The following is a 14,936-nucleotide window of genomic DNA, read 5'->3' on the forward strand; positions in this document are numbered from 1 at the left end:
CACACTCCCAACATACACTACGCCCTTCCAACATACACTACACACTCCCAACATACACTACGCCCTCCCAACATACACTACACACTCCCAACATACACTACACCCTCACATCATACAATACACTCATACAATGTTATACAGTCTGAGCATACGCCTAACTGTCCATCACACGAAAGGTCAATGTTTAAACTTTCGTTGGCCGGGATCAATGAGTTGCACTTAAAATAAGTAATTTAAAGTTGCGTTGTTCACTTATTAAGTTCAGCACAAACTTTACAACCAACATTTACGACTCTACATCTTTCATTGTTCAGGAGAACTCGGGAGGAAAATAGTTAACTTCCTCGCCAGTTTTGTCTGGTATTTATGCTGCAAGTTTGGGTCGGAATCTTTCGTTATTGGACAGCCTTGTAATGCTGTTTATGTCAGTCTGTCTGTGTCTGTCAGTTTGTTGCTTGTGTTATGGCTGTTGTGTGCGTGTGTGTGTTTATGTCGTCTTCTGAGCATCTGCCTCTCCTCCTTGTGTGTGTGTGTGTGGGACCGCGGGTGCTTACCACTTCCAGCTACAGGTAAGCTACCTCTGACCGCTCCTTGACACATACTGGCCTCGCTGGGGCGCTCCTTGACACATAATGGCCACGCCAGGGAGCTCCTTGACATATACTGGCCACGCCGGGGCGCTCCTTGACACATACTGGCCGCGCCGGAGCGCTCCTTGACCGCTGCATTAAGCGCCGTCAACGCAAGGACAACAAGGACATTATCGACGGCTTATTCATTCCACAACTATGGACGTTGTCACCGTGGCTCCCCAGCGGGGTTTCGACCATCTTGATACAAAGGTAACACAGGTGCAGGGAGAGGGAAGCTGTGTGTTGTTCGTCAATAGGGAAGAATAGGGTAGGGGGTTAATGGGGTGGGAAATAAGGGTTAAGAAACAGGTGACAGATGGAAGAGGTGAAGAGCAACTGTTGATGGAAGGATGGGGGATAAAAGTAGTAGATAATGAAGGGGAGGAGAACAACGGGTGAAGGAAGGAAAGGAAGCAGAAGCGCAACAAGTGATAAGCAGCAGACAACCTGCTGATGGGTCATAAGGAATATAAAATATAATAATATTTGTTATTCACTGAAGCGTTACCAACGTCAACATTACTAATAAAAAAGTATAAAAATGTTAATATAAACTGTTGTCTATTTAACACTTATTAAATGAATACACTTCAATTTAAAATGAAAAGTTGGTAATTCATGAAGAGGAGTTCTGCTGGATTATGTTACATGGAGGTAGACGAAGGCTGTTGTAGTTCATACACCAGGTGACCTGGCTGTTGTAGTTCATACACCAGGTGACCTGGCTGTTGTAGTTCATACACCAGGTGACCTGACTGTTGTAGTTCATACACCAGGTGACCTGGCTGTTGTAGTTCATGCACCAGGTGACCTGGCTGCTGTAGTTCATACACCAGGTGACCTGGCTGTTGTAGTCCATACACCAGGTGACCTGACTGTTGTAGTTCATATACCAGGTGACCTGGCTGTTGTAGTTCATACACCAGGTGACCTGGCTGCTGTAGTTCATACACCAGGTGACCTGACTGTTGTAGTTCATACACCAGGTGACCTGGCTGCTGTAGTTCATGCACCAGGTGACCTGACTGTTGTAGTTCATACACCAGGTGACCTGGCTGTTGTAGTTCATATACCAGGTGACCTGGCTGTTGTAGTTCATACACCAGGTGACCTGGCTGTTGTAGTTCATACACCAGGTGACCTGGCTGTTGTAGTTCATACACCAGGTGACCTGGCTGTTGTAGTTCATACACCAGGTGACCTGGCTGTTGTAGTTCATACACCAGGTGACCTGGCTGTTGTAGTTCATACACCAGGTGACCTGACTGTTGTAGTTCATACACCAAGTGATCTGGCTGTTGTAGTTCATACACCAGGTGACCTGGCTGTTGTAGTTCATACACCAGGTGACCTGGCTGTTGTAGTTCATACACCAGGTGACCTGGCTGTTGTAGTTCATACACCAGGTGACCTGACTGTTGTAGTTCATACACCAGGTGACCTGGCTGTTGTAGTTCATACACCAGGTGACCTGGCTGCTGTAGTTCATGCACCAGGTGACCTGACTGTTGTAGTTTATACACCAGGTGACCTGGCTGTTGTAGTTCATACACCAGGTGACCTGGCTGTTGTAGTTCATACACCAGGTGACCTGGCTGTTGTAGTTCATACACCAGGTGACCTGGCTGTTGTAGTTCATACACCAGGTGACCTGGCTGTTGTAGTTCATACACCAGGTGACCTGGCTGTTGTAGTTCATACACCAGGTGACCTGTGTTGATGCAGTAGTTCGTAGTAATGGTGCCCAACCACAGGTTGGGCACCATTCCTTTCCCCGTCCCATAAATATATCAGGTATAAACAATAGATCGTTGACATATATCAGGAACAGGAAAGGACCAAAGACTGAACCCTGTGGGACTCTATTAGTGCATCTCGCCACTCTGAGACCTCACCCTTCACAAGGATTCGTTGTCTTCCGTTGGTTAGGTACTCCCTTATCCATTGGAGCACCTTCCTTTTTATTCCTGCCTGTATCTCCAGCTTATGCATTAGTGGGTCCACACCCACTAGGGCCTCGTAGGGGCCTCGTAGCCTGGTGGATAGCGCGCAGGACTCGTAATTCTGTGGCGCGGGTTCGATTCCCGCACGAGGCAGAAACAAATGGGCAAAGTTTCTTTCACCCTAAGTGCCCCTGTTACCTAGCAGTAAATAGGTACCTGGGAGTTAGTCAGCTGTCACGGGCTGCTTCCTGGGGTGTGTGTGTGTGGTGTGGAGAAAAAAAAAATAGTAAACAGTTGATTGACAGTTGAGAGGCGGGCCGAAAGTGCAAAGCTCAACCCCCGCAAAAAAAACACAACTAGTAAAACACAACTAGTAAACACCAATGCTGCCTTGTGGGACCTCACCAAAGGAAGCTGATATTCTCGTTATTCCAATGTGTCAATGTCAATGATCTTCATGACACACAAGAATTTCAGGCGTCAGTTAATTGTCATTACTTTCAAGAATGAACTCGATATAAGGGAAGTTCCCACTGAAGCAGGATCTGCAAGGCACTCATTGGTGCCAGTGTAAGACAGGGTGGCATGTCTGTACTTTTACAATTGAATGTCTCACTCAGTGATGCACCACGTGTATACAAAAAAAATATTACAGAGAGAGAGAGAGAGAGAGAGAGAGAGAGAGAGAGAGAGAGAGAGAGAGAGAGAGAGAGAGAGAGAGAGAGAGAGAGAGAGAGAGAGAGAGAGAGAGAGAGTGAGTCCCACCTTGCTTCCAAAAGCACTCTTCACACTTCACCTTTACACAGACGAGACCACAATATCTTCATTCCATTATTGCACGGATTAACCCAAAGCTCCAAATCATGACGTGAATATAATTTTGCTGGTCAGAGCTTTCAATAATGCATTCCTTTGTTGCACCCAGCAGATAAAGGCAAGCAAATGCTGTAGATAGACGATAAGACGCTCGCTGCCAGCAGGAAGAACACCAAGACAACTGAGCACCTCATGAACCTCCACCTCCCCCTCTCCCACCGTAGGAGAACGTGCTTGACAATGGCAATATGAGTTCAATTAGCGCGCACAAAGGATATGCAAATAGGTGTTGCAAATGATGCCGGTAACGTGGGAGAAGGGGGGGAGGGAGGGGTGGGTATGGGGGATAATGGTGGGGGTCAGGTGGGAGGGGTGAGGGTTAATGGGGGGTGGCGGTGGGGGGAAGGGACGTTGCTGGAGGTAGGGGGAAGGGGGAGCTTGCACACTCCTTAAGACGGTGCTTCTGAAGAGTTAGGTGATGATGAAAGGTAATGAGGCAATGTCTCCTGTTTTCACCTACTTGTTGTCACTTATTTGTGCTGGCAGGTGACAGCTGCCAGCTCTTGGACCCCGCTTTTCCAACCATCGCTTGTCTATTGTAACAGTTAAGAGTGTGAAAATCTAGTACACAAATGTTGATGGACTGTCATATAAAGCAAATGAACTTGTGAAAAGAACTATGTCATAAACCATGATGTAATAACAATATTGGAGACAAAATTAACAGGAATGATTACTAATCAGGTATTTCCCTGGAAATGCCAGATAATGAAAAGAGAAAAGAAAGACAGTGGAAGGGGAGGCGTAACTGAGGACGAGTACATGTGACGACATCCTTTTGGTGGAAGCAAGAAACGTTAAGGATTTCACTGTGTTAAATATTTCCATGAATGGAATAAAAGTGGTTGAGGCTGTGATTTACAAGCACCAGAAAATCAATGGCCGAAACAAGAATATTATATTATGAGCAGAGCATTCATAAATTTCCTCCAATGACTGGCAGGAAAATCCCACAGATTGTGAGCAAAGCTGCTAGTAATAGAAGACTTCAATCTCGGTTAAAAGGGCTGTGAAATAATTGGTCTGAAAAAGGGAGAAGAGAAATTGAGAACAATGCTTGTGGAAGTGTTAGAGAAGAACCTGCTGGGAAGAACACCAGCAGGCAAGGAAGAGATCGACCAGCGAGACTACATCGTAAAGCATTCGCTAAAAAAGTCAATAGGTTTCAGTTTTAGAATATGGCGGCTACAGATAGACGAAGGAATTGATAGAGATGAAAGTTTGCGTGCCTTAAAGGGGAATATCCGATGGTTAAATAATTCTTGGAGAGAAAAGCATGTTACAGAGAAATTCCAACTTATGCTTGATTAGCAGTATGGTGTATCTGAAGGAGTGCATCTCAGGGACATAATTGACTAAACACCACAATATTACCACCTAACCTAACCTAACCTAACCTAACCTAACCTAACCTAACCTAACCTAACCTAACCTAACCCTCACAACAAATTATGCAATCATAGAGAGAATGGATGCGGAAAAAAACACTAAGGAATGATCCACAGAATTCCAGTGAGATATCGGAGAGGAGAAAGAAGGAAAAGTGGAGTACCACAAGATTTTATACTACGACTAATCCTGTTTCCAGTATATGTCAACAACCTGGCAGTGGAAATTGTCACTTCCATGTCAATGTGTTCCGATGATTCAAAACTAATGAAAAGAACCGTATGAGAGGAGAAGCAATGAGACCTTGACCCACTCCACAGATGGTCTGAGAAAGTAGACCCCCCGCCAGATAGAAAATAATGAAAATAGAACCAGGAGACCCGTCCAGCGGTATAAAATATAGAGAAGACAGATTACAGCATCTGAAAAAGAGAACTTACTATAAGATATAAGCAAAAAGCAAATGCTAACTGCTCACTTTTGCAGAATAACATCATGAAAAACACAAAATAAGAATTGGAAAGGTAAAGTTACATGTAACTAGGCTTGTTCATAAGCAGACAGTCCTGACCTCAGAGGATAGGTCGAGGTCACATGGCCCCGCCACACTGGAGGAGACGAGGGAACGGAGAACATGATAACGACATGTAACTAGTCCACTAACTAATCAAAGAAGCTATTAATACCAGATCAAGGGGAAATATATATAAAATAGTGATACAAATGAACAACATGGATATCAGGAAGAACTTCTGGAGTGTTGCAAGTGGAATGACGAACAAATATTAAATCTAGTTAAATGCCCAAATTTGATCACTGCAGTGAGTTGAACAACAGTGTTGGGTAGGTAGAGCTGTAGCAGGCTAGGCCAGACCTGTATAACTGAACAACAGTGTTGGGTAGGTAGAGCTGTAGCAGGCTAGGCCAGACCTGTATAACTGAACAACAGTGTTGGGTAGGTAGGGCTGTAGCAGGCTAGGCCAGACCTGTATAACTGAACAACAGTGTTGGGTAGGTAGGGCTGTAGCAGGCTAGGCCAGACCTGTATAACTGAACAACAGTGTTGGGTAGGTAGAGCTGTAGCAGGCTAGGCCAGACCTGTATAACTGAACAACAGTGTTGGGTAGGTAGGGCTGTAGCAGGCTAGGCCAGACCTGTATAACTGAACAACAGTGTTGGGTAGGTAGGGCTGTAGCAGGCTAGGCCAGACCTGTATATACAACACAGGCGAGCACACGTCCATGTAACCTGGAGTGTACACAAGAGACCCGACACCGGCAACGCCTCCTCGTTTAGCAGAGAGGAAATTGCTAAAGTAACCTAATCCCCCGTTCAGCGTGACGATGGGAATGTATTATATTTCACGGATAATGTTCCAGTGGAGAGGAACTGTTCCAGTTGTGATAATGGTTTTTGTTTCGCATAAATGAGAGAGAGAGAGAGAGAGAGAGAGAGAGAGAGAGAGAGAGAGAGAGAGAGAGAGAGAGAGAGAGAGAGAGAGAGAGAGAGAGAGAGAGAGAGAGAGAGAGAGAGAGAGAGAGAGAGAGAGAGAGAGGAAGAAAGAGAAGAGGGCCATAAGGTAGTGTGAGGGAGGGCGAGAGGGCCAGTTATTACCAGGGCCCACAACACATGACCTGCCTGGCCCCGCCGGACGCCCTCATCACTCAGGGACATAATTGACCAAACACCACAATATTACCACCATCACTCACAACAAATTATGCAACCATAGGGAGATGGAGGACAAAAATGAGTTCCCTGCCGAAGGAGAGAGAGAATTCTTCGTGAAGGCCACGACTCGAGCGCCACCTACTCCAGCAGGACGACTGAGGTTACCATAATGGTCACTTCTGCTCTTGAAAAACCAGTCAAAATGAAGTCGGATTAACAACCTTCGGGAATTAATCCTTAAGATAAACTGATAGAAAAAGTATCACATTCAGGAGAGGGAGAAGTAAGGGGAAGGGATGGGGAGTGATGGGGGTAGGGTGAGGTAATGAGAAACGGGGGAGGGGTGAAGAGATGAGGAATGATGGATAGATGAAGAATGATAGGGAAAAATTATAGAAGGAATGATGAAGGAGAGCTAAAGGAAGAGAAGGGGGGAACGATGTGGGGAAGGGGTGAGAAGAGGAGGGGGAAGGGGGTCTAAAATAGGGTGAAGGGTGGCGCTGGATCGCCTGGCACACCGTCGACAGGTTATTAGAGGGCATAAAGGAGTAATATGCCCGTCCTCTGGTGCGAGCCCCGGCGGCTCTTGCCTTCCCAGTGACTGTTAGCGAGCGTCTTCCTCACCACCCACCTTGTTGGAGGGTGAGGCGTGAGTCAGGAGGATGAGAAGGCGGGGTGAGGCGTGAGTGAGGAGGATAAGAGGGCTGGGTGAGGCGTGAGTGGGGTGTTGAGGATGATCCGGGTGACGTATGAGGAGAGGGGGGTTAGGTACGGGTGATGGTGGATGACTTATCAAGTGGATGAAAGGTGAGGGCGGGTGTGACATGAGTCGGGATGTGAGTGAATATATAAATATGAGAGAGAGCAGGGTTGAGGTATGAGTAGGGGCCACGTGTGAGATATGAGGTGATATATGAGTGAAGGGGAATGAGGGGCGGGGAGTGAGACATGAGGCTCGTTATTAGTGTGAGTTATGAGTTGGGAGGAACAGTGGCGGAAGAGGCGAGGGTGTGAGTGACGGTAGGGGTGAGGGTGAGATATGGTGCAGCAAAGGCGAGTAGGATGCATGTGACATGATACAGGGTGATGTAGCATGACACAGGGGTGATGAGGCATGACACAGGGTAATGAGACATGACACAGGGTAATGAGACATGACACAGGGTAATGAGACATGACACAGGGTGATGAGACATGACACAGGGTGATGAGGCATGACACAGGGTGATGAGGCATGACACAGGGTGATGAGGCATGACACAGGGTGATGAGGCATGACACAGGGGTAACAGGGGCATTCAGGGTGAAAAAAACTTTGCCCATTTGTTTCTCCCTGGTGCGGGAATCGAACCCGCGCCACAGAATTACGAGTCCTGCGCGCTATCCACCAGGCAACCAGGTCCCCGTGTGGATGTGTGTGTACTCACCTAGTTGTGCTTGCGGGGGTTGAGCTCTGGCTCATTGGTCCCGCCTCTCAACCGTCAATCAACAGGTGTACAGGTTCCTGAGCCTATTGGGCTTTATCATATCTACACTTGAAACTGTGTATGGAGTCAGCCTCCACCACATTGCTTCCTAATGCATTCCATTTGTCAACCACTCTGACACTGACACTGTGTGTGTGTGTGTGTGTGTGTGTGTGTGTGTGTGTGTGTGTGTGTGTGTGTGTGTGTGTGTGTGTGTGTGTGTGTGTGTGTGTGTGTGTGTGTGTGTGGAAAAAATGATTGACCGACAGTTGAGAGACGGCCCGAGAGAGCGAGGGATCTACCCCAGCAAGCACAACTAGATGAATACACCACTGGACCTCACATTCGTTTAAGATTAGCTCAGAAATAAAAAAAAAAAAGAGTTGAAAATAATGAAGCTAAGCAATGAGACTCGAATCTCTAAGACTGCTTAGGAAGAGATGGAGGTAGGAAGTGTTGGGGGTGGAGCAGAGTTGGGGGCGAAGCAGAGTTGGGGGGCGAGGCAGATGTGTGTGCATGTGTGAATGCGTGCGTGTGTGTCCGTGTGTGCGCATGCGTGTGAACATGCGCCACCCACACGTGTGACATAGGTTAAGCATCCCTGGAGGCTGGGGACGAGGAAAGTAGGAGAGAGCATCGTGGGAGGACAGAAGGGGAAGGGGGGACATGTGAGGGGTTGGCACTAAGGGGAAGGAGAAGGGATGGGGGGGAGGGACGAGAGTAGAGAGGAGACAGGTGTGGTTGTCATGGTAACGACCAAACCACTCACCAGTGGATGTTTTTCAGTGTGAGAGATAGGGGAAGGGTGTGGCAGGGTGTGTTTGGGGACGTGGGAGGGTGTGGTGAGGGTGTTATATAGATAGGTATATACCTATACCTAAACATTCAAATGTGGTATAAATAGGGTGTTGCATTGGTAGGGAGGATGTGGCATAGGAGGAATGATTAGGCACAAGAGAAATTGAGGGTGTGCATAGGAGGTAGTGGGGCTTAACAGGGGTGGTTAGGAGGGTATGGCAGTGTAGGGTGTGGCAAATATGATGGTGAGGGTGTGGCAAAGATAGTGCTGAGTGAGTGTCAGATGTTCTGTGGAAGATAAAGTAACAAAAATAAGACAGGACAGAGCCTTTTCTTACAGTACCTGACGAGAGATTACTACACAAACTTGAGAGGCAGGCAGGAGAAAGCGGAAAAGTACTAATATGCGTAAATAATTACTAGCAGACAGGAGTCAGAGAGTAACAGTGAGGTAGACTAGTCGGAAAGGCATAGGGTACCAAGTGGAGTACCTCAAGGATCTGTGCTGGGACCCATACTATTTCTTGTATGCAAACTCCTGTATCTACAGAAGTTAACTCTTATACGTCAATGTTTGCGAACACTGTCCGATAAGAACAGTTATGACAGAAGAGAATTGTAAAACTCTCCAGGACGCCTTAAACAAGTTGCAGAGATGGTCCGAGAAAGTGCCACAGAGTTCAACACCTGCATGTGTAAAGTGATGGTAATGGGAACAGGAGTCAGGAAGCTAAAAGGACAGTATATAATGAAAGAGAACGACCTCCTTGTAACAAATAGAGAAAAGGACCTGAGAGTGGACATAACAGCAAACCTAACTCCGGATGCACACTGAGGAGACTGAGTGTTGAGAGGCGGGACCAAAGTACTGTAGCTAAGGTTTTATTCCCCAATAAGAGCACAGGTAGGTAAGAACAACTGGGTGAGTACAGTACAGTGCTAACGTGTGACAAAAATCTTGTCATATTTTTTACCCGGAAAATTATTTCCCAGTTTTCATTGTTTCAGGATACAAAGAAGAGTAATAAAAAGAGGCCGGATTGCAGATTATCATAATTAATCTTGTTTTTATGACTATGTTATTACGAAGGGGCCTCGTAGCCTGGTGGATAGCGCGCAGGACTCGTAATTCTGTGGCGCGGGTTCGATTCCCGCACGAGGCAGAAACAAATGGGCAAAGTTTCTTTCACCCTGAATGCCCCTGTTACCTAGCAGTAAATAGGTACCTGGGAGTTAAGTCAGCTGTCACGGGCTGCTTCCTGGGGGTGGAGGCCTGGTCTAGGACCGGGCCGCGGGGACACTAAAGCCCCGAAATCATCTCAAGATAACCTCAAGCTAAGATGTTTATGTACTTACAGGAATATCCGCTCGGTGTTCTTGTGTAGTTACACTACAGGGTCCATTTAGTACTACAGCTACTGCCCCCACTACTACTATTTTCAGGTACTGCAGTACTTGGTAAACTTTAACAATGTTTGTTCTTCATGTGATAACCATATGTAACCCACAGTTTTGTTCTTTTGTTAGTAACACCATCCAGGTGCCTGCAGTAACACCATCCAGGTGCCTGCTGGAACACCATCCAGGTGCCTGCAGTAACACCATCCAGGTGCCTGCAGTAACACCATCCAGGTGCCTGCTGGAACACCATCCAGGTGCCTGCAGTAACACCATCCAGGTGCCTGCAGTAACACCATCCAGGTGCCTGCTGGAACACCATCCAGGTGCCTGCTGGAACACCATCCAGGTGCCTGCTGTAACACCATCCAGGTGCCTGCTAGAACACCCTCCAGGTGCCTGCTGGAACACCATCCAGGTGCCTGCTAGAACACCCTCCAGGTGCCTGCTGGAACACCATCCAGGTGCCTGCTGGAACACCATCCAGGTGTCTGCTGGAACACTATCCAGGTGCCTGCTGGAACACCTTCCAGGTGCCTGCTGGAACACTATCCAGGTGTCTGCTGGAACACCATCCAGGTGCCTGCTGGAACACCATCCAGGTGCCTGCTGGAACACCATCCAGGTGCCTGCTGGAACACCATCCAGGTGCCTGCTGGAACATCATCCAGGTGCCTGCTGGAACACCATCCAGGTGCCTGCTGGAACACCATCCAGGTGCCTGCAGTAACACCATCCAGGTGCCTGCTGGAACACCATTAAGATGCCTGCTAGAACACCATCCAGGTGCCTGCTGGAACACCATCCAGGTGCCTGCTGTAACACCATCCAGGTGCCTGCTGGAACACCATCCAAGTGCCTGCTGGAACACCATCCAGGTGCCTGCTGGAACACCATCCAGGTGCCTGCTGGAACACCATCCAGGTGCCTGCAGTAACACCATCCAGGTCCCTGCTGGAACACCATCCAGGTGCCTGCAGTAACACCATCCAGGTGCCTGCTGGAACATCGTCCAGGTGCCTGCTGGAACACCATCCAGGTGCCTGCTGGAACACCATCCAGGTGCCTGCTGTAACACCATCCAGGTGCCTGCTAGAACACCCTCCAGGTGCCTGCTGGAACACCATCCAGGTGCCTGCTAGAACACCCTCCAGGTGCCTGCTGGAACACCATCCAGGTGCCTGCTGGAACACCATCCAGGTGCCTGCTGTAACACCATCCAGGTGCCTGCTGGAACACCATTAAGGTGCCTGCTAGAACACCATCCAGGTGTCTGCTGGAACACCATTAAGGTGCCTGCTAGAACACCATCCAGGTGCCTGCTGGAACACCATCCAGGTGCCTGAACTATTATTAATTCTACTGCTGCTAGACCTATTATTATTATTATTACTGCTGCTATTACTTGCTTCATCATTCTATTTTCTTCACCTCTCCCACTTGCTTCACCTCTCCCCCTCCCCCTTGCTTCACCTCTCCCACTTGCTTCACCTCTCCCACTTGCTTCACCTATCTCACTTGCTTCCCCTCTCCCACTTGCTTCACCTCTCCCACTTGCTTCACCTCTCCCACTTGCTTCACCTCTCCCACTTGCTTCACCTATCTCACTTGCTTCCCCTCTCCCACTTGCTTCACCTCTCCCACTTGCTTCACCTCTCCCACTTGCTTCACCTCTCCCACTTGCTTCACCTCTCCCACTTGCTTCACCTAACCCACTTGCTTCACCTCTCCCACTTGCTTCACCTCTCGCCCTTGCTTCACCTCTCCCACTTGCTTCACCTCTCGCCCTTGCTTCACCTCTCCCACTTGCTTCACCTCTCCCCCTTGCTTCACCTAACCCACTTGCTTCACCTAACCCACTTGCTTCACCTCTCCCACTTGCTTCACCTCTCCCACTCGCTTCACCTCTCCCCCTTGCTTCACCTCTCCCACTTGCTTCACCTCTCCCACTCGCTTCACCTCTCCCCCTTGCTTCACCTCTCCCACTTGCTTCACCTCTCCCCCTTGCTTCACCTCTCCCCCTTGCTTCACCTCTCCCACTTGCTTCACCTCTCCCACTCGCTTCACCTCTCGCCCTTGCTTCACCTCTCCCACTTGCTTCACCTCTCGCCCTTGCTTCACCTCTCCCACTTGCTTCACCTCTCCCCCTTGCTTCACCTCTCCCACTTGCTTCACCTCTCCCACTCGCTTCACCTCTCCCCCTTGCTTCACCTCTCCCACTTGCTTCACCTCTCCCCCTTGCTTCACCTCTCCCACTTGCTTCACCTCTCCCCCTTGCTTCACCTCTCCCACTTCCTTCACCTCTCCCCCTTGCTTCACCTCACCCCCTTGCTTCACCTCTCCCACTTGCTTCACCTCTCCCCCTTGCTTCACCTCTCCCACTTGCTTCACCTCTCCCACTTGCTTCACCTCTCCCACTTGCTTCACCTCTCCCCCTTGCTTCACCTCTCCCCCTTGCTTCACCTCTCCCACTTGCTTCACCTCTCCCCCTTGCTTCACCTCTCCCACTTGCTTCCCTCCCCTTCATTTCCTTGTTGTTGTGTGGTCGAGCCTTGTCAAAGGAGCTCCATTATTAGCAACAGGTGTACAAGAGAGAAGTAATTAAGCCTCAGGTACCAACCATTGTCACTCTCAATACAGACATGAGCACAATCACTCTCTGTTTGGTATCCCTGTTTACTCATCCCCCCTCTCTCTCCCTCTCACTCTGTCTGTCTGTCTGTCTCTCTCTCTCTCTCTCTCTCTCTCTCTCTCTCTCTCTCTCTCTCTCTCTCTCTTTCCACTAAACATTAAGGATGAAATACTTTTCCCCGATACTGTAATTAGGACATGATAAATGATAACGGTTTCCCGGAAGAGAAGAAAATAGAAAGCATTAATCCATTAAAAGAAAAGAATAGGACGACGGAATCGGATAATTATTACAACTTGCACAGCGAATAACTGATAAATCATAATATATATATATATATATATATATATATATATATATATATATATATATATATATATATATATATATATATATATATATATATATATATATGTCGTACCTAGTAGCCAGAACGCATGTCTCAGCCTACTATGCAAGGCTCGATTTGCCTAATAAGCCAAGTTTTCATGAATTATTTTATTTTCTAAATTTTTTTTCTTATCAAATGATAAAGCTACCCATTTCATTATGTATGAGGTCAATTTTTTTTTATTGGAGTTAAAATTAACGTAGATATAAGACCGAAACTAACCAACCCTACCTAACCTAACCTAACCTATCTTTATAGGTTAGGTTAGGTTAGGTTAGGTAGCCGAAAAAGTTAGGTTAGTTTAGGTTAGGTAGGTTAGGTAGTCGAAAAACAATTAATTCATGAAAACTTGGCTTATTAGGCAAATCGGGCCTTGCATTGTAGGCTGAGAAGTGCGTTCTGGCTACTAGGTACGACATTATATATATATATATATATATATATATATATATATATATATATATATATATATATATATATATATATATATATATATATATATATATATGCGCAGATTAGGGAAGAATAAAGTTGCTCTCATAGAATTCAATTTACAAACCGTCCTCTTCTGACAATGTTACATGTCCATGACGTCAGCATGACGTCAGTCCTGGCTTCGGGATGTGTGGGAAATTATTTTTATATAAATAAAATTCTGAGTTTTGCCCTCCGCTTCACTCTTGATGGCGAGTTGTGCCAACTCCATTTATACTTTTATTCTGTATATTTTAACTCGTCCTCCTCGAACTTAATTTTTTTATAACGTTGAATTTGTTTCTTTAAATAACTTGAGGTTGTTGGGAGTCAACAGAGAGGTGGGAGGGAGAGGTGTCAGACATATCTTGGTTTAATTTATTGTTTTCTTTTATAGCTGATGCATGCAATTAGTGGTTGCATAAGACTGTTGCGTGACTGTTGTCAAACATCATCACGGTTACCAGTCACTGTCACAACTTTCAGACAGTTAAGGAAATCGGTGCTAGTCTTTCCAGCAAACATCGCCGCCTCCTCCCCCGTCTACGCTGCAACTTTAGATTCATCCATTCTCACTTTAATTTATATTCTGTCCCTTTCCACTAGCTCATCCTAACACCCTTCATTATTAGCCAGTATTTCTCCTTCAGTATCTAACCACCAGCACTTCTCTGTGACTTTGGGATGTGCTAGCCCTTTCAATAACGTTCTAATCAAGTACCCATCCGTCCAGTACCTGACTCCCTCCACTTCGTTCTTCCCCTACATACATTTTCCACTAACACTTATCCCTCCCGTTCCTTTCCGTCCAGTACCTGGCAATTCTAAGCCGCCCACATAGTGCCAATCCCCCCTCTCACCTTTCCTTTAAAGACCTCCCCCCTCCCACATCTTTCCCCCTCTGCCTCTTTGCCACTTGGCGAAGGGCAACAGCAACTCGCGATAATTAACACAATAATAGCGAAATAAATGATCGAATAAAAAAATAATAAATAAGTAGGAAACCTAATATAATGCCTTGGGTACCCAAAATGGCCCCAAATATATATATATATATATATATATATATATATATATATATATATATATATATATATATATGCGAACAAGCCTGAATGGTCCCCAGGACTATATGCGAATGAAAACTCACACCCCAGAAGTGACTCGAACCCATACTCCCAGAAGCAACGCAACTGGTAACTACAGGGCGCCTTAATCCGCTTGACCATCACGGCCGTCAAAAGGAAGTGATAGCCGAGGCTATTT

At 46.9% G+C, this 14,936-nt stretch overlaps 2 protein-coding genes across 2 annotated transcripts in view; both read right to left on the reverse strand.

Annotated features, from left to right (window-relative positions):
* Positions 1–1,276: 1,276 nt before the first annotated feature.
* On the reverse strand, positions 1,277–2,398 carry LOC123744978 (involucrin-like). The gene has a single exon (XM_045725203.2). It carries the CDS (start codon positions 2,396–2,398, stop codon positions 1,277–1,279), a length of 1,122 nt encoding a protein of 373 aa, XP_045581159.2.
* Positions 2,399–5,253: 2,855 nt separating this feature from the next.
* LOC138353316 (small ribosomal subunit protein bS6-like) overlaps positions 5,254–14,936 on the reverse strand; it is a 40,623-nt gene continuing 30,940 nt past the window's right edge. Inside the window, exons 2-3 of the mRNA XM_069306191.1 lie at positions 12,034–12,694; positions 5,254–5,262 (exon numbers count right to left, since the gene is read on the reverse strand). Of these exons, the coding sequence (XP_069162292.1) occupies positions 5,254–5,262; positions 12,034–12,694 (670 nt within the window). The remainder of the gene's footprint in view (positions 5,263–12,033; positions 12,695–14,936) is intronic.

The sequence above is a fragment of the Procambarus clarkii genome, chromosome 57 (genome assembly GCF_040958095.1).
Source record: "Procambarus clarkii isolate CNS0578487 chromosome 57, FALCON_Pclarkii_2.0, whole genome shotgun sequence".
NCBI classification, from domain to species: Eukaryota; Metazoa; Arthropoda; class Malacostraca; order Decapoda; family Cambaridae; genus Procambarus; species Procambarus clarkii.